Source organism: Diplotaxodon limnothrissa, unplaced genomic scaffold (genome assembly GCF_057381915.1).
Source record: "Diplotaxodon limnothrissa isolate DT_005_m unplaced genomic scaffold, D_limnothrissa_male_GT1.1 unmapped_scaffold_4, whole genome shotgun sequence".
Classification (NCBI taxonomy): Eukaryota; Metazoa; Chordata; class Actinopteri; order Cichliformes; family Cichlidae; genus Diplotaxodon; species Diplotaxodon limnothrissa.
In genome coordinates, this window is record NW_028188558.1 from 2,624,337 (window position 1) to 2,649,508 (window position 25,172).

The following is a 25,172-nucleotide window of genomic DNA, read 5'->3' on the forward strand; positions in this document are numbered from 1 at the left end:
TTTATCAGAATGATGAATGCAAATGATTTCATGAAATCTCACTCTTGTTCTGGGTTGTAAAATTCACCTGTCCAGTTAAACCGAATCCTTTGCAACACAGTTCTAAGAACCCTACCAACCTCATCCTCAGCTCTCTGCCTGTTATCCTTTTCAGCTGAGTATTCATCCACATGTGTTTCAACTTCTCTCTCATTTTCAAGCAAATTGCTCAGGCTCTCAGCTTCAGCACAGTTACCATATGGCCACTCTCTGAGGTCTTCTGTGTTCAAGCCAAACAAATTCTTACATGATCTGCAAGGCTTCATTCTGGCACCATCACGGAGACAAAAAGCCTCACACCTGATATTTCCAGGTACTTCAATTGTTCCATCAAAGTAATCTTTCTGGACTGTGTTTGGATAATAGGTCATCACCGCACCAGATACATATTTATGCCATTTGCTAAGACAGGAGGCAGCAATCATAATTTTCCCAGCGTTAGGACCTTTGGTGGACATGGAGACTCCGCAGTACCTTTCTGATTTGTTGGTTTGGGATTTTTGAGAAATGCAGATGGTGGACGAGACGAAAGCTGTTTTTTTATTATTCTCTTCTAAGTCCAAGTCTGTGAGGAGATCTTGCAGACTCTGCTTTATTTGCTCTTCATTCTCTGAGTTATTTTGCAGGACGATCTGAAAACAGTTACAGATCTGGTCAAAGTGTTGCACCTGATTATATAGTTGTTTTTCATAGAAAGTTGATCAACATGTTTGTTTCGCTGCTTGACTTGTTTAACTATGCAGGACCATTGGATGCTTTTGGTTTAGACATTTTAAGATAGGGGGTGAAACATGTCACAAAAATCTATTTAATTTTAAATCAATAAGCAAAAATCCATCTTTGTTCTCACTAATTTATAATTAAATTTGCTAATTGACCTTTTTTTTTCTATTTTGCTATGCCGGGCTGTCAAAACACGCTGAATTTAGAGTCTTTGAGCTTAACAGATCCAGCAGCTACACAGTGACAGCATCATATACGCCTTGAAGACTGTAAGCATCTCCAATAATGAGTCTGTTAGACATTATTTAGAACTAACAAATTCTGAAGCAAGTCTCCAGCTCTCCTGCAGTCTCTGTGTTTGGTGGAGAAGTATAGCTAGAAGCATATGTTGAAGTATAAGGTACAGTATGGATTTTCTTTGGATTTCTCAGTAAAAAAGCACTTTGCATTATACTTTCCTAAAAACTGGAAGTTTGTCAGATTGACTGAAAATGTGAGAAGAGTTATCTTACCATGTCGAGCACACAGGAGAAGGGACTTCGCCTGGGAAGCTGAGTCGAATACAACTTTAAAGGCCTGGGATATCTTCTCATTAAAGAACCCAAAACAAAAGGATTAGGGAAGATTTCTTCTGGAGAAAAGGGGATGTTGTTGATTTTGCCCAGAAACAACATGCTGTGAAGGATCTGTTGAGTGAAAACATATTTGCTTATTGTTAGTAGTGATAAACAGGACTGTCTTAAAAGTGTCAAAGGTAACACACCTCATCCACCAAGTGTTGACTTCCCGGAGTCATGTAAGAGCCCCGAACCATCCTCTTGGTAATCTTGTAGGCATTAGTTTTGAACCTCCTTTGAGAAATTGTTGTCTTCTAAAATGATAATGATCGAGCAGTTAGGGATTTAAAGACACAGGAGATCTGATAACTTTGGCTACAGCAGAGTCTGCAGACATACCTATTTTGCTCTTGGTCGGCCTATTTTAAACATGAGAGAAAACATAGTTAGTGAAATGTTGATAACATACAATGACTATCATTGGTGGCTGAAAAGATGCCAGGTAACAAGTGAAAAGCTGCTACTTACCATCGCCACAGTCTAAGAATGAAACAGGAAACACTGAGCGAGTTGCCTCCATCTTAAAGCTGTTGATCATGTGATTTAAAGGAAAGCCACACCCAGCTCTTTCCTGGAATTTTACTCGACTGTAGAAAACTGCTCCATTTGCCCCGCCCACCCATGATCTTTAATATCTACCAAAAACAACCTTTTGGTTGTCAGTAACCAGTCGATCGTTTTCGCGATTAAAAAATGACTTTGTGCGGCGGCGTTCCCACCGCGAGCAGAACTCCGGCTCAAAAACCGCTGTTTTTGAACACTTTTATTTACTTAAGCACTTTAATGGGCTTACTTTGAAACAAAGTGCGATTGAATGATTATTGTTATGTGTTGCCTTGAATTCGGCTATGCTGTCTGTTAGACAGCTGTTTTCCTTTATTGTTGTTTTTGTATTGTTTGTAGCGAACGCTACTGGAATGTATAGATTAAGCTACGTAGCCAAGATGATTAATGATTTAACTGTTGTACATTGGTTGATGATGATTTGCATTGTTACATAGGCTTGCAGAAAAATATATTTGTTTACCGGTAAACTGAATCGAACTTGATGTGCTAATGGACGTTTTTCTGACCTACAGGTCAGGTTTTGTTCCCTCCCTTTGAATTAATCTTCTTCATATTGAAGTGGCGAGCCGGTAGGACCATTCTTTGTTTCCCCTCTTTCCCCCACTTAGCCGTCTTTGGATTACGGACATATTTCCCCATTTGTATGAAGCTGGACCCTAAGGAGGAATACCTTAAAAGTGAACTTTAAAAAGAAGAGGACCAAAAAGGACTTTTGCACAGAAAGATCACAGCATTGATTTATTATTTAATTGTGGGCATTTATGTTGTGTGTTGTGTTAATTATTTTGTTCCATTTCCCCTTTCCTCCATTTATTCAATATATTTTTGGTACAAGATATTGCAGTCTTTGGTCTCATCATTCACACCATCTAGGCTCCATAAAGAACTATTTCTTCTGCGCGTCAGTCAGTAAACTCATCCATTGAAATAAACTAGTCCTTAAATAACTTTGAGTTACACAGTGGCAAATGTAATAGAGAAAGACACAGGGCCACCTGAAATCTGTCGTCCTATCTGATTCAAAACCAACATGTAGGAGAATCTGGAATCTTTGATTTTGAGTTAAAAATAAAATATGGGTAAAATGCAGAAATGTTTTTACTAACATGTACTAACAGAGACTTGGAGGAGAGAGACCTAATGTTTAATAATCCACATTTCACTGTTTTACTCTTTGGTTCAGATGTGGATACTGTATTGTTCTTTCTTTGTGACTGTTTATGTTTAAGTTGTTTGTTGCTGGTTTTTAGTTTGTTTTTTGTCTGTTTGGAAGCTGACACAGTCTCTATGGAGATGGGTTTTTGGGGGGGGTAGCAGGAGGAGAGAAGCTGCAGAGAGGCGTGTAAGACTGCAACTCTGCTTCCTGGTCCCAACTCTGGATAGTCATATTTTGGGGGGTTTAATAAACTACTACTGCATGATGTAAAGCTGAAGTATTACACAGCTTTATGAACCTCCTGTTATCCTGGTAGACGAGTACAGCAATAAATCTTTTACTTGAACATCTTCTGGCTCCAATAAGCTTTGAAATGTGACCATGAAGTTAGAGACACACTGACTGAAACCCACAGCTGTGACTGTGGATCACATCCACACACAGTGTAGCTGCTGTCTCTGTGTGAGGTCTGTGTATATATGTATATACACTGAACAAAAATATAAACGCAACACCTTTGTTTTTGCTCCCATTCCCCATGGGATGGACGTAGAGACCTAAAATTCATTCCAGATACACAATATAACCATCCCTCCCAAACAGTGGTCACAAATCAGTCCAAATGTGTGGTAGTGGGCACATCTGCTATATTGAGATAATCCATCCCACCTCACAGGTGTGCCACATCAGGATGCTGGTCTGACATCATGAGTAGTGCACAGGTGTACCTCAGACTGCCCACAACAAAAGGCCACCCTGGAATGTGCAGTTTTTTGCGCTATTGGGGGTCTGGGGACCCAGAACCGGTCAGTATCTGGTGTGACCACCATTTGCCTCATGCAGTGCAACACATCGTCGCATGGAGTCTATCAGATTGTCAATTGTGGCCTGTGGAATGTTGGTCCACTCCACTTCAATGGCTGTGCGAGGTTGTTGGATATTCGTGGGAACTGGTACACGCTGTCGTATACGCCAAGCACATCCCGAACATGCTCAATGGGTGACATGTCCGGTGAGTATGCTGGCCATGCAAGAACTGGGACATTCTCAGCTGCCATCTGCCCTGAACAATGTGAACCATGATTCATCCGTGAAGCGCACACCTCTCCAACGTGCCAGACGCCATCGAATGTGAGCATTTGCCCACACAAGTCTGTTACGGCGACGAGCTGGAGTCAGGTCAAGACCCCGATGAGGACGACGGGCATGCAGTTGAGCGTCCCTGAGACGGTTTCTGACAGTTTGTGCAGAAATTGTTTGGTTGTGCAAACCAATTGTTCCAGCAGCTGTCTGGGTGGCTGGTCTCAGACGATCTTGGAGGTGAACCTGCTGGATGTGGAGGTCCTGGGCTGGTGTGGTTACACGAGGTCTGCGGTTGTGAGGCCGGTTGGATGTGCTGCCATATTCTCTGAAACGCCTGTGGAGACGGCTTATGGTTGAGAAATGAACATTCAATGCACGGGCGACAGATCTGGTTGACATTCCTGCTGTCAGCATGCCAATTGCACGCTCCCTCATTGCTTGTGGCATCTGTGGCATTTTGCTGTGAGACAAAACTGCACATTCCAGGGTGGCCTTTTGTTGTGGGCAGTCTGAGGTACACCTGTGCACTACTCATGATGTCAGATCAGCATCCTGATGTGGCACACCTGTGAGGTGGGATGGATTATCTCAATATAGCAGATGTGCCCACTACCACACATTTGGACTGATTTGTGACCACTGTTTGGGAGGGATGGTTATATTGTGTATCTGGAATGAATTTTAGGTCTCTACGTCCATCCCATGGGGAATGGGAGCAGTAACAAAGGTGTTGCGTTTATATTTTTGTTCAGTGTATTTATGCTTATATTCATATTCTCTTATTCCCCTTTATTTGATATCCTAATTCTGTGCTGTGTAAAAATTTGTCGGTGTTCTGCTGCTACAAACTGGATTCCCTGGAGGATAAACATGAGGGATTCATAAAGTTCTATCTCTCTGTTAAAATCCCCCAAAATAAATGAAATGTGAATTTCAGGCAGACATGTTTTTAAAAGAGTCACTTTAGAATAGAATAGAATAGAATAGAATAGAATAGAATAGAATAGAATTCAACTTTATTGTCATTGCACATGCACAGGTACAGGGCAACGAAATGCAGTTTGCATCCATCCAGAAGTGCTTTAGTGATATAGATATATTACAATATATATTAGCAATAGTATAGATATGTGAGTATATTACAGAAATGGGTCTATTATGGTATGTTATAATGTACACGGTATGAAGTATGTTGTGAATATTCTATAACTATAAGTATGTACAGGCTGTAGTGAGTACAAGCTATGTACAGGATATGAACAGGATATAAATATGAAAAACTATACAGAATATGAAATAAATAACTTTACAGGAATCTGAGATATACAGCTATACAGAAATGGGAACTATGCAAGTTGTAAACAGTTGTAGGGTTAAAGATTATTGAATGTACAGAATGATTATTTACACAGAGCTATGCAGTAGTGCAGTTAAGATAAGTGAGGGTGTAGATAGTTTCTACAGAGGCTATATAAAGTGCTAGTGGTTGTGAGTGGTGGTTCAGTCCATGTTATTATTGTGTGTTTGAGGGTACAGTTGTCCATTGTGGGTGTGTGTATGTTCAGTCCATGAGTTTAATGTGGGCCTGATGTCAGGAGGCAGAGTTCAGGAGTCTGACAGCTGTGGGGAAGAAGCTGTTCCGGTACCTGGTGGTCTTAGTCCGGAGGCTCCTGTAGCGCCTCCCAGAGGGCAGGAGGGTGAAGAGTCCATGTGATGGGTGACTGGGGTCTTTGATGATTTTCCCAGCCCTTTTCAGACACCGCTTCCTGTAGATGTCTTTTATGGCAGGAAGTGGTGCTCCGGCGATGCGCTGGGCAGTTTTCACGACCCTCTGCAACGCCTTCCGGTCCGAGGCAGAGCAGTTCCCATACCAGACTGTTATACAGTTGGTCAGGATGCTCTCGATGGTGCAGCGATAGAAGTTCACCAGGGTGTCTGAGGACAGGTGGTTCTTCCTCAGAGTCCTCAAGAAGAAGAGGCGCTGGTGAGCCTTCTTGACCAGCTTGGAGCAGTTGGTCGTCCAGGTGAGATCCTCGGAGATGTGGACTCCCAGGAACTTGAAGCTGCTCACACGCTCCACAGCCGTCCCCTTAATGTGGATGGGTGGATGTGGGTCAGCATTCCTCCTGTAGTCCACGATGAGCTCCTTGGTCTTCTCGGTGTTAAGCAGCAGGTTGTTTGTGTCGCACCACTCAGCCAGACGATCCACCTCCTCCCTGTAGGCGGCCTCATCGTTGTCACTGATGAGGCCAATCACCGTGGTGTCATCTGCAAACTTAATGATGGTGTTGGAACCATCAGCAGGTCTGCAGTCGTGGGTGAAGAGGGAGTAGAGGAAAGGGCTCATCACACAGCCTTGTGGTACACCGGTGTTCATTGTGATGGTAGATGAGCAGCGGTTATCCAGCCGGACATGTTGGGGGCGGTTGGTCAGGAAGTCCAGTAACCATTTGCAGATGAGGGAGCTGATGCCCAGGTCTGTCAGTTTCCTGATGAGTTGTGAGGGGTGGGTTGTATTGAACGCTGAACTGAAGTCTATAAACAGCATTCTGGCGTAGGTGTTGCTGTTGTCCAGGTGTGAGAGGACAGAGTGCAGTGCGATGGAGACTGCATCCTCTGTGCTCCTGTTCTAGCGGTATGCGAATTGGTGGGGGTCCAGGGTGGGGGGGAGACAGGATTTGAAGTGTGCTAGGACCAGCCGCTCTAAGCACTTAGTGATGATGGGGGTGAGTGCTACTGGGCGGTAGTCATTGAGGCAAGATGGGTTGGAGTTTTTGGGTATCGGGACGATGGAGGTGGATTTGAAGCAGGCCGGTACCACAGCGTGGGCCAAGGACAGATTGAATATGTCTGTGAGCACTCCTGCAAGCTCCCCAGAACACGCTCTGAGAACACGCCCGGGGATGCCATCAGGGCCTGCAGCCTTGTGGACATTGATCCTGCTCAGCACCGCTCCTACATCGGTGGGGGAGAGAGTCAGAGGTTGGTGGTCTGGCGTCATGTCTGCTTTGGTTGTGGTTGTGGGGTTCCCTCGCTCAAAACGAGCATAAAAGTTGTTGAGCTCGTTGAGGAAGGAGACATCAGAGGATGCGGGGGAGGGTTTGGTGGTCCTGTAGTCTGTAATGGTCTGGAGTCCTTGCCACATGCGTCAGGGGTTGGAGTTGGAGAAGTGTTCTTCTACCTTCTTTTTGTAATGGTGTTTGGCTTTTTTGATGCCCTTCTTTAGATTAGCCCTGGCTGTACTGTAGGCGTGTGCATCTCCTGACCTAAAGGCGAATGGAAAAATGTGTTTTTAAAACCAGCCAATAGGAGCGTCTGTGGATATCAGCTGAGGCTGAACTCAGGAACACCATCACATATAAATACACAGAATTAAATCACTAGATAAAAGACGTCATTAAATAAGGATCAAATCAACATGTCAGAGGTCAAAGGTCAGTCAGAAGAGGTGTGGTTAAACACTGGCAGTGCAGCGACCTAATGCAGTTTGGTTACCGCCACGGGAAAAGCCCCGCCCCCTCTGAGCCTCCGCTGTGTCCTCAGCACATCCAGGAGCAGCAGGTCAGAGGGGGCGGGGCCATGTCAGGACTTATTTTAAGTAAAATTTAAAGTGGAGCGACGGCAGGAGTCACACAGCAGTAACCAGCTCTGTCTGCCAGGGTCAAAGGTCAAACAAGTCCTGCAGCTGACCCACACACAGACTTACACTGATCCACAGAGAGTGATGAATCCACACATCACTCGGCTGGAGGAAGCTGGGTTTCCACACCGTCCAATCAGAAACCAGTGTTCACACTGAGACCCGTCTCTGTAACAGGAAGTCCATGAACAGGCAGACCCTCTGCAGCAGGCTGACCTGTGACCTCTGAGACAGAGGGAGGAGTTTGTGTCAGCAGGGGGCGCTGCAGCATCGCCTGAGAGCTTTAAGAACAACAGCAATAAACAGGAAGTGAAAGTCACACTTCTGTTGTTGTGCGTTATCAGCAGACCCCACCCTCTGCAGGAAGCTGAGATAAGAAGCAGCCAATCACAGAGCAGAGAGCATGTGACTTCCTGTTCCTGCTGTTACTGTGACAACAGCTCCTGGGACAGAGAGCAGCTTTCTAAAGAGGAAAGATGCTGCTGTCACCCCCGGGTGTCATGTGACCCACCTGATGTACCGATTTAAGACTGTAAGAACAATAATAACATGTTTTAGTCAGGTGATCCATGCAGAGCAGATCCATGTGACCAAACACAGCTGGATCACATGTTTCCTCTCCTGGAAACAGAAAGCCTTCATGTATAAAGGCTCATGTACCCACTGAGCCCTGCTCTCAGATCTGTGAGGCTTTAACAAACAACAGTTTAAAGTCATGTTTAGCATCTTCTGTCAGTGTGGAAGGTCACACACTTTCCTGAGTGTTGAACCCTGAACTACTAGCTGTTCATGTCAGCCTGGACATAAATACAGACCTGCCTGCTGTCATAGACCCCAGCACTCACATGTTACTTATAAGTGACTCATATGTATGCATGTATATATTGTGTATATTGTGCTATTTCTTACTTAGTGTGTTGTGTCTTTGTTCCTGTTTGTGCTGCAGCACTGTAACCTAAATAATTTCCCCTGGGGATCAAAAAAGTATTCTGATTGTGATTAAATGAAAGCAGTCAGAGCAGAGGACGGTGATGTAAGGAATGGGATTTTAATCAGCCAGTCTCCTTTAACTCTCAGCATCACAAAGTAATGTGGTAACATCTGGACTGATGTGTTTACTGTCAGCTAGTTTAAATGCTGTAGGCTGCAGCCGCTGCTCTAACACTATAACTGTAACAGGGCTCAGTGCTGGTTCTAACAGTCTGAGCTGCTTCAGGCTTTATTTGTGAGGAGCACAGCAGCTTACAAACACGTGGCTGGGCCTGGACCCAAAGGAGTGTTTGTTAAAGCCTGCAGTGAATCCAGCAGCAGAATGATGGAAATGCAACACAGCAATGATGAAGAGGAGCAGCATTAAAGCCAAAGTCCAGTTCATACAGTTAGGTCCATAAATCAAATAAGGGAAAATAAAATGTTTGTTGGATGCACCTGTCTGCAGCCTTAATGCTCTCTGGTCGCTATGGTAACGCGTAAACATTTCTTTCAAAATAAGACACACGACTACAACACGGGAAAGACCCAGGGAAACGAAGTTAACGATAAAAACCCTGAAAACCATTGTTGGATTTATATTTTATCATTGTCATTGTTATTGGGGAATATCTAACCATATATGCTCAGAGGTGTAGAACCAATTGTGTAATGATAGTAGTCTTTAAAGACTTTGTGTGACTCCAGAGTGTTCTGGCATTCACACCCACGTCCTGGGATCATGGGAGAGGTGCTACCTTCTTATTGTTTTGTGGTAGGATGTCTGTTTTAGTCTAAGTGCCTTTTGTTTAGATGAACTGCTGGACTTCCAGACCAGCAGGTTTAGGGAAGTCGTTTATGGGGTCACACTCTGACTCCACACACACACACACACACACACACACACACACACACACACACACACACACACACACACACACACACACCTACATAACATACAGACTGGTACCTTTGTTCACGTGTATGTTAATGAACCTATGTATGTTCATGTAACCTCAATAAAAGAACAGTGTTACGAGGGAACGGACGAGAGCGACTGTGGTCAAGCGAAGGAACGGCATTGGTCCAGTTCTCTCCCGTGCACGAGAAACATAAAGAACTACTCGTGTCTTGGGTGAACCCATTGTGAGATCTAGCCCCACGCTATCATGTGATTTCCTGTGATCAAATGTCCCAGGATGTGAGTGGGCGTTAAGACGTCCATGTCCCTCTTCAAGCAACTTAAAGAAGTCCAGACGCTTTTCTTTCCAAGCTCCTTCAACAACATCATTCATAGAACAGCTTCCAGCTTCTTTTGCTCGGCTACAGTTTGGATGGATTTGCATTTAAAGATGCAACAAGACTAAAATGGTTAGGGTCAGGAGGTCAAAGGTCAGGGCTCCTGTGGGTCTGAGGGCGGCCTCACGCTGGAGAAGGATGAAGGAGTCTGACCTGAGCCAGTGTTTGACATGAACACATCAGCACTGCTGTCAGTGAGCCTAACGACAGCCGTTAGCATCATTTCAGTGTTTCAGTCATAAAAACACTTCCTGTCTCTGTGGTGGTTACAGTGACATCATGCAGTTTGTGCTTTGACCTCCAGAGGGCGACAAATCAGCACAGACAGAGAGCTCCATTCAAACTTTGCTGCCATCAGGAATAATTCTTCAAATATAATCATCAGTGTTTGAGCAGTTATGATATCAGGGACAATCTAGACATGTGTGACAATACTGAACATGTCACATGACACACCTCAAACATCATGTGATCCACTCTCAGTCTGCACTTTCATTCATGACTTCAACAGGTTGAAATGAGCTTTGAAGAAACATTCAGTGAAATAAATCTTTCATGGATTCATGTGAGCAGCAGGTGAACTTTGTACCAACAACATCTTCAATAACAGAGTCTGAATGAAGCTCAGGTGTTGATGCTGCTCACTGATTGGACGCTTGCTTTCAGCTCTGCTCTCAGTCTTTACTGCACAGGTGAAGGTAGAAAGTGTGACTGGATCTATAGACTGGAAACAGAGAAACATGCTGAACATTTGAAGCTTTGCAGCAGAAATGTTCATGTTACAAATACAGCAGAGCTGATCTGGGATCAGTGTGTTCACACCTGCAGCTACAACAAGGTTTCATGTCTCCACACGTCAGCATGTGAACTTTACTCTGACTCAGTCTGAGCAGTCAGACGGCATATTTTTAAAGTTAACACATCAGCACACACAGAGCTGAGCCCCTCCCACCTGTGCTGAGTTTCAGGTGGAGCCCCGCCTCCTTCCAGGAAGCAGCTCACCTGTGTGTCCGTGTTTAGTGTCCAGGTGTGGAGTGGAGCTTGTTGTTGGTGTGTGAAGAAACTGTAAGTTTGCTTTGTTTCCTCCTTTAACAGTTTGTCTTTAGGAACTTTACTGTTTGTTCAGCTCGTGTTTGATTTCTTCACACAACAAACTGTGTGTGTTTGTATTTCCGGTCTCTCCATTAAAGTCAGTGTGTAATGTTTCCTGGCTAACATCAGCTGTGTGCAGCTTAGTTCAGCACAAATCTGCCGCTCCATAGTTCACGGTAACGGACTCACAGCTGGACCAACGAGGCCGAGTGTGTCCGCCACTCTGAGCTACGTTCGTGTTTGTGTACTTGTAGTTTGTACTTTGAGTTCACTCAGAGCCCACAGAGGACGCAGCGTACGTGATGACGTCACAGCCCTTTACCTCCTTTACTGTCACTGTGATTAATATTTACACACGAGACACCTGCAGAGCTCTGACGCTGAGCTAGCACACAGCATGCTAACACTAAGCTAAAGCTAGGCTAGCCAAGAACCCAGAGTGAGGTTAAAGCTAGTGATGGGCAGATGAAGCCTCATGAAGCACTGAAGCTTTTCATCCAATTGGTTCACCCCAACGCGAAGCTTCTTGAAGCTTCATTTGCTCTAGTAGGACACCTACTGGACGTAAAAATATTAGTTGGCATGAATTTGAAGAGTGTGGCCTTTTTGCACACAGCCTGTAAATGTCAACAACAAAAGGAGTGTGTAAAACATGTATATTGTAGTGATGCAGTGTACTGTGTATATTTATACTGGCAGTATGGAACATGATTATTTGGAAATGCCTAAAATGGAAATGATCATATACTGTGAGGTGAGGTGTGGACAGTGGTTGTGCTTTTGTAACATTGAGGCAAGGACAGTGATTAGTGTTTAGGGGACACATCATTGGTTTTTGTTAAAAAGAAACAGTTTCTCCACTGTGGCAGGTCGTAGGCGATTTTTTTTTTTCCTAAACTGTCTCTAACTCTCACTAACCGCAACTCTCCATCAAACGCCCACATTTTGTCTGAGGGGTTTATATCGCTGTCATAGCTCGCGGCAAAGTTCGAACCGCTTCCTGAACCAGTCACGTGGTACAGCCGGGCAGCGAGGCTTCGGACGTCATCATTTTCAGCTCCTCCCATAAATGAAGCAAGCCTGGATACGCGCTTCGCGGAAACGCCCCCTCCATTACTCGACACACGCTTCGAAGCCTCGATACAGAACGTCACATCACTAGTTAAAGCTGAGTAAACACTGACCCCAGACCAGCACCGTGATAAAGTGAGCTGCTGCTGCTGAACTTGAACAGGTAACAAAGTGATGAGCAGTCAGGCTGCAGGTTTCTACCTGTTCATGTTTCTACAGTAGAATCACTTTGAAGTGTCTTTGTGCTGTTTCATCTTTGATTTGTGTTCATAAACACTCAGAGAAACATCACGTGACCTCATCAGGATCTGTGTTGGTGTGTGGGGCTGTACCTCAGCTTTATGTTGTTACATGCTCATTTGTTCATTTTAACATCAAAGTAATGTTATGAGGAGTAATGAAGTAACGTACTCCATTACTTTTAATCAAAGTGTTCTGTGTAATATGTGTAATAATGACTGTTTTGAGTAATGACCAACACTGATCACAACAAAGAGGAAATGCCTCCAACATGCACAAACATTTGAGCCACAACATGCAGTTAATGTGCACAAATGTCTTTGATATGCTGCTCAGTGATGGTGGTGACTGTCAGAGCAGAGCTACTGAGAATCAATAAGTAATATCAATGATGGGATCAGAATCACTAAATTCTTCTCATCCCTGTCAGTATCATACATGTGCTGTATAATGTGATAAATGTAGAGGTGCTGGCTGTTCTCTCACTCTGCTGTTTAGCTGTAAAGGACGCCTCCCTGCCTTTGTCTCATTCATGACCTTTAATAGTCTCTTCTAACATGCAGAGATCTGTATGATCTGTTTCATAGAGTCTAACCAGCCTGTACAGGTAACAACAACAGTCACTGCATCACTGACACACAAACGTCATCTCTGTCAATAACAACATTCATACATGGAATAAAAACACATCAGTGGATCATTGCTGGAGCTGATGTTTGTGCTCCTGGTGCAAAGGCTCTCAGTTTCCTCCTTGAAATAACATCAGTGGTGGGTCAGCGACATGCTTTCTTTCCCTCTCAGGTTTAAATATCTGGGACTCTCCACCGTTTGGTTTTAGAGCTGAAGAAGCTTCTCAGATGAAACGTCTTCCAGAAACTTAAAGACGTCTCTTTTCTCTCCAAGCTCCTTAGATCACATGACCTGGATGACTGAACCTACAGACACATTGACCTGGTTTCTAGGTAGAGCTGGGCGATAGAACGATAACGATATGTATCGCGATATAACTTTTTCTCGATAGAAAAATTAAACTATTGCGATAGACCTCGCCGCTCTTGTCCTCTTAAAAAAAAAAAAAAAAAAAAGGTCAGCCAATCCAAACTAAGTAGCCACACGTGTATTTGTTTGGGAAGCAGCCAGCGGGTAATGGAGGAAATGAGTGTGCCGACTAGAAAAATCAACCGAGCGTGACCGAAGAGAAAACAGATGATGGTTCCAACGCCGGAGAGATTGTCGAACGGAAGAGCCATAGAAGCTCCGTAGTGTGAAGGTATTTCGGCTATTTCAAGTCTGACAAAAACAGAGTAGCGTGCACTGTAAATTGTGCCGAAAGCAAGTCTGGAAATACAATAAACTGGTGCATGCGTCACACTGTGCGCCACGTTATTGTTTCGGTGAAATGAATTTCTACAATACTGTTAATTCTACTCTCTGCAGTGTTTTAAATGCTTACATATACACACAGTTACTGTCCCTCCACACATACGACTCGGTTCTGCTTCTATGCCCCAGCTTTGTTTACTTTTTCCCACCGAGGCTTCTAGACTTCTGATTGGCCAACATTTCTGCACGGTTAGGAATCTAGCGCCACCTGCTGCTTTGGCATGTTCATAGCAGCGTTTTCCTTCATTTCTGCCTTTATGTGTGGACGGGATTATTTTTTAAAACGAAAACGGAAAATCTCCGTTTTCAAAAATACCCGTGTACGTGTGGACGTAGCCTCAGTCTCTGACTGGAAGCGCTAATTCGTCATTCGGCTTTTGTCAGACTAAAGTAACTGTTAAAACTGTTTGAAAAGCTCAGCTATACAACAAGGAGAGATTGAGAATTTCCTTTTAGTTCTCAGTTTATTTGATATTGACAAAAGTTAGTCAGTTTTGTCTGTTCTTCTGTAAAACAAACTAAGATTTATTTTTAGAATTAATATTTTGTTTCTAAGTGGAATTGACAGTTTAGTCTGTTTCATTTGTTCTATTTTGAAACTTAAACGCTTTAGCGGCTGCCTTTTGTGTAGTTTGCAATATTTGCCTTTATTTATCTGAAAAAGTCTCATGTTCCTTAAGTACATCTACCCTGTTGAACTTATTATGGGAAATAAATATTTAAATAAAAACAAGCTGCTGATTATTTCACATTTTACTTGTGAGCAACGGCACATTTAAATCTTACAAATATAGTTATTTGGCTTATATCGTGATAGATATCGTTATCGCCTGAAATGAAAAAAACATATCGTGATATGAAAAAATCTCATATCGCCCAGCTCTACTTTAAAGGTGATCGTTTAGGACTTCAGCAATAATACAGACAGCAATGTAGTTAGCAGTAAAACAGCTTTATTGGGAATTAACTTAAAAAACAAACAAACATCTGTCTCCTATTTTCTGTCACACAGGAAAGAAGCATCAATATCTGATGAGAAGACTTATTTATTTCTTTTTGGGGGGTTTTTCAACAGGAGAAGAATATCTAACAAGTTGATTTGTTCACATCTTAATTTTTAAGTGACATGTGCATTTTGAGTTTATACACTCTTTATATAAGGCGACAGTTTCCTTTTGCAGTATTTTTGTGTGGAGTGTTTTTCTATTTCTTAACAAAAAGGGAACAAAGGTGTTTAAGTTAACCTAGGATGATTTGTCTTAACTTTCACATGGTCTTACTGAGGTGATGTGAATTGAAACATGCATTTTTTTTTGGCGGTGAGGGAGGGATGTGCTGGAAAAGTTTGAAAAGGGACCTTGAAAGTGCTTAAGAAGTGCTTGAATTTGACCCTGAAAAAGGCATATGAACCCTGATCATTATCATTAGCCTGTGTAAGTCCTGAGTGTCCTCCAGTTCAGGGACGTGCAGAGGGGGGGGCTAGAGGGGCTTGAGCACCCGCCCCTTTCCTGATGAGTGCCCAAAGTGCCCTTTTGTTGAGGCAACTTTTAAATTTTTTTATTTATTTTTTTATGTGTGTGCGTGCGGAGTCCTGTCTGTGCCCCTCAACAATAATATTTAACTATTAATCACAGTTTTGCTAAATAAAAGGATCTGGCTTGCATCAGTCACATGATCACATCTAACCAATGATCGCCCTTGACGGCAGAACGCGCTGGTTACGAGCCGGGAACGAGCTCACAAAGAGCACGCGCATTTTTAGCGGTCCGGAGCTGTAGGAGAAACACAAGTTAACTCAGAGACACAGACTGATGCGACACAACCAGTAAGTAGGTGTACAGCGCACACTGTAGTGTGTAGCACACAGGAGTATTAGCTTATTACGTACACGTTGGTAAGCTGTCTTGTTGCTACTGACGAACTGAAACAAACGAGCGTGCTGTGTGTGCAACAGCGCGACAAACATTACCTTAGAAAGATATGCAGGGAGACATGAAGGAGACGACACAGACGAACCAGCGACGAACACGAGACAACACACACTATAAATACACAGAGGGGAAACTACACACAGGAGGGAGGCACGGCCGATTCTGATTGACAAGACGAGACAGGGGAAACGCAAACTGAACACTCTGGCATAAGACACAGACCTTCACAATAAAACAGGAAATGCAGAAGGAAGCCACATAACAAACCCTAAAACTAGAACTCAAGAAACACTAAAAAACTAAGGAACCATGAGAAGGAACCAAAACTCAAAAAACACTGGGCCACCCACCCAGGACCATAACACTTCAGATCTGAGCAAGCACGCTGCCATGGGAACGTGACATTGACAGAGAAACCCCCGGATCCTCCCCCTGACATGACCGCTGTGGGCAGACCTCCACCCGCCCCACTCGGGAGTGGAAACACAAAACATTATTTTATGTCATGTGCTGGAATATACAGGAAATAGGTTTAAATGTTAAACACATTTCATCAAGTCAAAAACAGCTATAATATAATTTAATCTTTTCTTGATGCATAAAATAAAAAGATTAAAAACAATAAAACAATTAAAAGAAAGGCTTTTTAATTTGATTCATTTCTATATGATGGATTATGCAGAAAAAAGTCTCGGGCTGAAACGTCTACTTTCTACTTTATTACGTATTCAAGTCGTGTTTTTTTAAAGAGTAAAGTAACCAAATACTTTTGAAAATAAGTAATCAGTAAAGACATGGGATTACTTAGTAACTGAGTGCTTATTTCCAGTAACTTGAGCAGCACAGCTTGTAATGAAGTAAATGTTGTGTATGCTGTGAATGAAAGAGAGCCTGGTGAGGTGAGTCAGTCTTTACACAGCTCTGTTAACAACATGTTGTTGCTGCTGCACAAAGATCAGGAATGCTGCAAACTGAATCTCTGCTGCAGGCAGTGACTCGTTTTTCTAGTTTAAACTTCCCTGGAAGATTGTTCAACTTGAAAACAGCCAACATCATTATCAACACCTCTCACTGTAAACTCAAACCATAAAACCCTTAAGGATCCACGGCCTTATGGTTCTTTAAACTGATGATCTTAAACATGTGAGCTCATCAGAACTGAAAATGAAGACAACCAGTTGGCTCAATTCTACCGAGTGCAGCTACATTTCAAGCTTAAATACATTTCTCCTGTAACTGTGTTTTCTTGGCCTCCATCAATGAAATACTGCACAGTTTATATTTAATAAATATGCAAACATTTTAAAAAGAAAACATGTTTAAGATAGTGTAAGTACTGTTGAATATGTTAATGGCAGGTTTGATGAAATTACAAACGTGGTCAGTCTGATGTATGATCTGATGCAAACTGCAGTTCTGTTAAATACTGTGTTGACATGTTGATGCATCACAAAGATCAGGTCTGCTCCAAATGAAACTCTGCTGCAGTTACCAGTGTTTCCAGTTTAAACTTCCATGGAGACTGTGTGCTTGGCTGAAAACAGCAGCATCATTGAAACACGTCTGATTGTCATGAATATGATGTGAGAGCGAGCAGAGAGCTGATGCTGACTTCAGTAAAGAGCTCAGCTGTGACTGACTGTGTGGATTATATATGTTATACCTGGAAGTGTCTCTGCATGTCTGTGACTCTGGATTAATGTGATCCGTGAACAACTTTGTGACGTCTGCATGTTAGTGATGGTCTCACAGTAAAGTCTAGAGTATTACATGAAACACAACCTTATTGACGCCACTGATTTGTGTGTTGTTTCCCAGAACACGCGACTCTTAGCAAGACATTCTTGGAGATACGCGTTTACCTCGTAAAGTCTGGTTAGCGTTGCTGAAAGGTTTTAATTCAACCCAAACGATGATGCTGAAATAAAAGTCCGAGACAAAACTGTTTGGTTCCAGTGTGTCCAAACTCTGATCTTGTGTTTCCTATATTAGAGCTGGAAAGCTGCTGAACACGTTTCCATGTTAGTTCCTGCAGCAGCCACTGAAACAGCATTTCTACAGTCCAGCACTGATTCAGCTCATAACAAGGTTCAGGTTGGTTCCTGCTGTAGACTCTAATAAAAAATGACTATCTATTACAAACCAGACAATTTTTCTTGGATTGATGTTTTGTAAATGTCCACAGCAGTAGGTGGAGGAGGAGGTGGGGCCCTCAGGCAGCAGACTCTCTTTGTAGGACCAAGAAACCAATCAGAAGGAACTCGGGTTAAAGAGAGCCAGGAGGATTCAAATGCAATGATATCCTGCTCAGCTACAGCTGAGAAGTTTCCTTATGAGGAAGTAGGAGAGCCGCTGACCTTGGCTATTAGCTCCTTTTCTCAAACCTCAGCTGTTGCATTCTCCACAACTGTTACTCCACCACGTCCACGTTGGTCAACGATGCATGAAGGGACTCATGCTGTTTAGAGAGGGAGAGTGTAATCTCTGGTTATTTTATTGCTATGGTGTTTTATTTTAAATGTTACTTTTTGTAGAGCAGTGAGTTTCCCCATGCACCATGAATGCACCGTAGTGCTGCTCATGGTTTCACTGCATCTGTCTGCATGGAGCAGGGTGAGTTTCTCTGTATATAGAGCCTGTGTTTCTTTAGCTCCATGAAACGAGGCACTGATTTTGTTTTGTAGATGCACAAAGCTGTTGTCAAAGTTTCTGTCCAGTAACGTGTTGAACCACAGAGTTTATTCTGTGAAGAAGATCCTGGTGAATCTCGTTTATTTGCAAATTGAATTGTGGTTCACAGTCCGGTGTCTGACTTCTAAAACCAGTCAGGATACGACGTTTTGTTGGAAATGTGATTGTAGAAGCTGCTAATGATTTCTTAGCTGTGTTAGCCTGTGAATGGATGCTAGCGTATCCACATGTGCTCCCTGGGCTAACTTGTGTTGTTAGTTTCAGCTAACACACCATGTGAGACACTTTCCATGGTTCCTTTGCACTCAAATGTATTTTGTTATGGCCAATAAGAACTGCACAGATGTAAGATATGTGGAGACAAAGACCACAGCAAAATTAGACTTTTATTGCATTTTGTACAGATGTGATACAGGAACCATCAGTTGATTGAAATATGTGCTTAATTACAAGTGAAGTCACCGGTTTCCTTGGAGGCTGTAGATACAACGATTCACCTCTAAAAGGATTCAGTTTTTCTAACACCGAGATCTCAGGATGTTGCTACTTTATTTGATCTATTTATTTATTTATAGCACTTAACAAAACTGATGTACTCAGCTGAGACGGACACAGGGTTCATACGGGTGCTTGAAATCCGTGAAAATCCTTGAATGTTGTCTTTTCAAGGTTTGAAAAGTGCTTGAATTTCAGATGTGGTGCTTAAAAGTGTAACTGTATTTCATTCACCACAAATAACTATCTGGTTGAATACTTTTCTTGTCAGATATAAAAATAAAATGAGTCGCAAAATGTAAAAGCAAAATTTCCCCGCCTGGCTGCCTTGCGTCTGTTTCACCGTGTGACCCCGCCCCTCCGTCGGACAGTCGGGGATGAGTGCGCTAACATACCTGTAGGTCGCTGTTTTAATGAGTGTTTGATGGAACAAATGGCGGAGTTTGCGCTCTCCAGTCATGATAGGTGAGTGCTAGTAAATAATTTTCCAGTATGTGTATGTTACACACGCTATTTTTAAAAAATTATGATTATTATGTTGCTATCAAACTCGCTGGAGCAATGATCGAAATGCACTGAGTGTGATGCAGTATGGCAGCGCTGTTATGGAATATGCTGTGAACATAGCTAACATCACTTAGCAGTGATATGAGTTAATTTACTCAAGTGAAAACTTTAAACATTAGCCCGATACATAACTATCAGTGTGTGAATGTGTGTGTGAATAGGTGGATGATTGTGTAGAGTGTAAAGCGCTATACAAATACAGACCATTTACCATAACTAGCTAACTTAGGCTTTCTGATTAACCCTCTGGGGTCGACGGACCCAGAGTCTCCATTTCAACTTGGGTCGAACGTGCGGACTTCAAACTATGTACCAGCTTTTAAATCGTGTTGATAGGCCTCGTAAAACTGATGTTTTTTCTGAATAAAACTGGCGTTTCCTCCGGGAAGAAACGGTAAAAACGGCGTTTTCTAAGGAGAGCGCTAGCAAACACGCTTTGATTGTGAGTGAAAAAAGAAAAAACACTCCTTCCCTATTGGTGGAAAAATGGACCAATCAAAAAATGATATGGCAACATGTGGCATGTGGTTGTTTGGGAAGAGGCGGAAGTTTTAGGAGTGACGAGAGAGAGAGAGAGAGAGATTTGATAGGTGAGAGGTTTGTGACGTTTACCGTGTTTGGAGTCTCAGGTTAGTGTGTTGTCTTGTGTAGTTAGTGTGTAGTTGTTGTTTTGTGTGTCAGTTCTACTAGTGAACGCCACAGTTGCTGCCTTAAAGCCACCAAAGGCAGGTTGCAGTGTAAGCGCTGACACAGCTGCTGTCAGACCTGCAGGTTTATCCCTGTGCTGTTCTCCTCTGTGTCACAGTGACACAAACTATTTTTTGGAGTTGCATAAATCATTCGTGTGTCTTCTTCTTTGATGCAGAACAGCTGATTGTTCTGTACATAGTTTGAAATGGTTATATGAAAAACGTCTGAGCCTCGGCTGCATTTTTAGCTCAACAGTACCAAATAACTTTGTTGTTTGCAAAACTTGTGCATATTTTTTAAAAATGTACAATTTCTATTTGCATTTCAAGTTACGAAAATGATTTGTTAAACATGCTTCTGGTTTTTACAGTCAAAAATATCACTTTCTACTCATGTTTTAAGCACAATATTTACATATTTACAGTTTGTCAAAATGAGAAAATAACAGTTTTAAAGGTGAAATCTAGAGAACAAATCAAAAGTAGTCAGAAACGGCCAATTACAGCCTGGACCCCAGAGGGCTAGAGGCTAAAAGCAAAGTTGTCACCAAGTACTGTTTATATTCGTGTGTACAGCTGCAGCTTCTTTGAGTATTAACTTGGTGCCTTTGGGTGAAATAACGGTAATGTGACCGATCCATATGGTCACAAAGAATAGCCTCTTGTTTCTGTGCTACCAAAGTTTCATTCAAACTGTTTATCATCAGCACCGACACATCAAACTACTTAAAGATTATAAATGTCTTCAAGCTCACACTGAGGCCTGTGGGGCACAATCAGCCACTGCGACAGTACACACATTTATGTGTGTTTGTATATGAATATTTCATACTTACAGGCTGCCTGTTTATTTAAGGGAGATGAACAAAAAAGCTTGAAAAAGGACCTTGAAAGTGCTTAAAAAGTACTTGAATTTCACCCTGAAAAAGGTGTATGAACCCTGTGGACAGCGTGCCTGACACGTATCACTCACACGTTTTATTTTAGTAGGAAAAGTCAGACTTTGAGCTGTGACATTCAATCGTTGCTTTTTCTCGGTGAGAATAGTATTTTACATGATTATAATAGAAAACTAAAATCTTTGTAGATGTTGACAAACATTAAAAACTGAACAGCTGTAAGCAAACAAACACCAGCTAACACGTAGATACTAAACCTTTTTATCTCACTGCAGTGAAAATGAACTGCAACATTAATTTGATGACATTAAACTCAATTGATTTTTTCATTTTCTATACTTTAGGTGAGCAACACATGAGTTATTGTGACATTAAAATACAAACGAGTCATTTGGGGATTTTGTTTCCACCTCTCATGATCTTATCTTAGGTTTGACTGGTCTTTATAAACAGCTCCACTCTGCCTGATCTGAACTGTAAGAGTTGATAAAATCATTTTGTATGTTCCTATTTAATGTCAGCATGAACACAAGTTTATGTGTCTGCATGTTTATTCCTGGAGGTGAGCCTGTATATGACAGCACTGTTTAATATTATATCTGCTTTAATACAGATGCTTAAAAAGGTTAAAGTCCTGACTTTGAGTCTCCACTGTGAGAAGCTCAGCAGCTCTGAGAACTCTCTAAAGTCTTCTTCATCCTGATCACCATCTTCACTCTGTTGGAGCGTCCATGAGTGTCACTGAGTGTTCTCAGTAAAGTTTGTTTGAAGGAAAAACACCATCAGTCTGTTAAGTCGTGTGGAAATGCGGAGAGTCTGTGAGCTGCATTCACAAACAGGTTGGATCACTCTGAATGACAACGATTAGAGGAGGGTCTTCCATCAGTACCAAGCTCTGCTGATTTTCATTAATAAAACTTAAACCTGCTCAGTGAAAAACAGAGTGAAATCAGACAAGACTGAGTCCACTTTTAACTTTGTTTCGTCAGATTTAACAGGAACTCATCTGAAGATCAGCCTCCTCCCTGTACGGGGAAAATTCCTATCAAGTCTCCACCTGTCCTGCTTCAGGTGAAGCCCCGCCTCCTTCCAGGAATCACCTGTGTGTCTGTGTTTAGTGTGCAGCTGTGCAGCTTGTTGTTGGTGTGTGAAGAAGCTGTAAGTTTGCTCTGTTTCCTCCTTTAACAGTTTGTCTTTAGGAACTTTATGAGCAGATCAGGAAGTGAGACGTTTGTATTTACATAAAATAAAACCAATGAGATGATTTGATGATTGGCTGAATCCACTCTGGTTATCAGTCAGTAACTCTGCACTCAAACATTTGTCTTTGATAAACAGTTTAAAACGATCTGAATGAAACTTTGGATCCAACATCACTGGTGGAACAATGATCGTCCCTTTAACTGGAAACAGATGAAACCAGTTTGTTCTTCAGAAGCCGACATTCAGGTTTTACTGAGTGACGTCAAAACAACATGAAGCTGCTCCAGCTCAGTTCAGGGTCACTGCAAACAGAGATAATCAGAAGTAAATACAGACTCTCTCACACACCATCAATATTTAAGGATGTTTTCACTGCGGTTTAAATCCTACATATACTTGATGTTGATGCAGGAGTAAAGCCTCTCAGAATCAAACACATTTAAGCCTCTGTGACTCAGGACTGTGTGAAGTGCACAATCGAACACTTTTTAATCTGTTTCAAGTTAAACACAATGAAGTGTTCAAAGGAAAAACATGTTACTATGTGAATCCTGCTTGATGGACCAGAGCAGAGCCTCCCTCTGTGCTCTGTTCATCACTCTGTCAGTCTGAGTTATTCATGAAGCACAAGCAGCTGATGATAAGCTGGTTAATGTTGGCACACACACACACTGTGACACTGTCAGACATGAGGAAGTGTGCAGGTAAACTCTGCTCAGAAATGACAATGAGGAGGTACACAGACTGATGGAGCTCATAGAGTGAGACGTTTATTTTACATGAAGTAAACCTGATGTATGATCTGATCTGTGGATCAAACTGATGTGTTTAATAACCTGTTGTTTAGGGCTGGGCGATATGGCCTCAAATCCATATCACGATATATTCTTCTGTATAACATATTTTCCACACTTAAAATCCTTTAATTTCCTCAAAAATCGAGAGTGTGCCTTATGTATGAATTCTGGTTGTGCTTACTGACCTCGAACCGATTTTGGCTGCAGAAATCTGTTAAAAATGTTTTAGTACAACTTTGGTAAGCAGCACTGCTTGATGGATCGTCAGAGCATTACGGCTGCTGTAGTGAGGAGCTTCACGGAGTAATCTGGGTCCAAAACTCCGACAGCTTCAGGTCCCAAAGTCAAACGAACACAAAGAGTTAAAAACGGTCTAAATTCTTTCATCTTTAATTAAATCATCAGCGTTGCTGCTTTACCAGGTGTAACAATTAAGTTTAACATCCAGGTAGGGCTGCTCAATTAATCGAATTTTAATCTCGATTACGATCTGGGCTTTCAACGATCATTAAAAATGACTGAGCCGATTATTAGCCCCTCCCTCGTGCTTTACTCTCGCGCTGCTCCGTGTGGCAAATCGAGCGCACCTCTCTGCATTTTGAACACGTGTCACAACGATTAAGAGCAGCGGCCTCCAACCTTTTTTGCTCCACGGACCAGTTTATGCCGGACAATATTTTCACGGGCCGGCCTTTAAGGTGTCGCGGATAAATACAACAAAATAAAACTAGTGCCGGTACCGAAAAAAAGAATTTATTCATAACACACGTGAAAAGACCCAGGAAAACCAAGTCAACGATAAAAACGATGACAAAATAACATGGAAAACCGATAAAAACCCTGAAAACTATACATTTCACACCTGAGCCTCAACTCTCGCGGCCCGGTACCAAACGACTCACCGACCGGGACCGGTCCGAGGCCCGGGGGTTGGGGACCGCTGATTAAGAGGACCCGAGGGAAGCTCGGAAAGCTAAACAGAAGTTATTTGGAGAGGAGAGTGACTGCTGTTGGTTGAAAAGAGGTAAAAAAAACTTCAGTGGTTTGGAAACATGGGTTCAGTCAGACGTGGATCAAGTAGACTGTGTGTAAACTTTGCTACGGTGTCATAGCCGCACCACAGAGCAACACTGCAAAGTTCACTAAACATAGATGTTTACATTTTTCATTTATTTTTTTATATTGCAAACATTTGCACTGTTATCAGTATTTGCACACTATTTTATATTATTTTTTGACAACCTTTAAAGTCATTATTCAACACATTGTTATTGTTAAATAAATATTGTCAAATAATCGAGATCTCAATTTCAGTGAAAATAACCGTGATTATCATTTTTGCCATAATCGAGCAGCCCTACATCCAGGCATCCATGAAAACAGAATTTATTAAATTTAACGGAGTTAGAAGTTAACAGGAAGTTAGCTCGCTAGCTTCCACCTAAACATTTCATAGCATATTCTGACTGAGAGATTTTTGAAACTAATTCAAACGTACAGCTCTGCTATCACTTCCAACATAAATGAAGACTAAACAGCAGTGGCGTTTGCAGGGTTACTGAAGTTGGACTACCTGGTATATAATGTTGTGCTACATGACTGCTAGCGACACAGCTATGTTAGCATAACATTAGCACAGTGAAGCTGGAGGATGAATGCTAACTTTTTGGCTTTCACCATATTTCAATAGTGCTTCATCTCTTTGCTGTGACTGTCGCCCGCCATAATTGCAGATGATAATTGTTGTAGCTGCTGCGATGCTTTCGACCAAAACAGGCGCAGCTTGATGACATCATCAACATGCGGTATAGTCACAATCTCTATCGTTGGCCAAATTTATATCGTTTCTATCGTATATCGTTTCTATGGCCCACCCCTACTGTTGTTACTGTTGATCAGCTGAGATCAGCTGTGCTACAAACTGGAACTCTGCTGAACTGGATTTACTCGTTTCGTGAACTTTTAAGAACGAATGCTTCCTTGGCTGAAAGCAGTGAACATAATTTAAAAAACAGCTTTAC

The 25,172-nt window shown here is 42.3% G+C and overlaps 3 protein-coding genes across 3 annotated transcripts in view; 1 reads left to right on the plus strand and 2 right to left on the minus strand.

Annotated features, from left to right (window-relative positions):
• The window catches only part of LOC146606877 (protein NLRC3-like), a 563,637-nt gene that overhangs the window by 488,621 nt on the left and 49,844 nt on the right, over positions 1 to 25,172 (plus strand). The gene's annotated exons all lie outside the window — the stretch shown is intronic.
• The window catches only part of LOC146606884 (protein NLRC3-like), a 501,574-nt gene that overhangs the window by 306,293 nt on the left and 170,109 nt on the right, over positions 1 to 25,172 (minus strand). Inside the window, exon 6 of the mRNA XM_085349324.1 lies at positions 19,912 to 19,932. Within this exon, the coding sequence (XP_085205450.1) occupies positions 19,912 to 19,932 (21 nt within the window). The remainder of the gene's footprint in view (positions 1 to 19,911; positions 19,933 to 25,172) is intronic.
• Positions 39 to 19,456, minus strand: LOC146606889 (uncharacterized). Its single transcript, XM_085349293.1, has 5 exons — positions 19,392 to 19,456; positions 7,980 to 8,106; positions 1,526 to 1,633; positions 1,275 to 1,448; positions 39 to 671 (listed from the first exon to the last, which is right to left on the minus strand). Exons 1-5 carry the CDS (start codon positions 19,454 to 19,456, stop codon positions 39 to 41), a joined length of 1,107 nt encoding a protein of 368 aa, XP_085205419.1.

Coding starts and splice junctions, on each gene's coding strand:
- LOC146606889 (XM_085349293.1), bottom strand. CDS start 19,456: ATGACTGGAGAGCGCAAACTCCGCCATTTGTTCCATCAAACACTCATT. Junction 1,634..7,979: donor TTACAGAGACGGGTCTCAGT/GTGAACACTGGT, acceptor TTATCATTTTAG/AAGACAACAATTTCTCAAAG. Junction 1,449..1,525: donor GTCAACACTTGGTGGATGAG/GTGTGTTACCTT, acceptor TTCACTCAACAG/ATCCTTCACAGCATGTTGTT.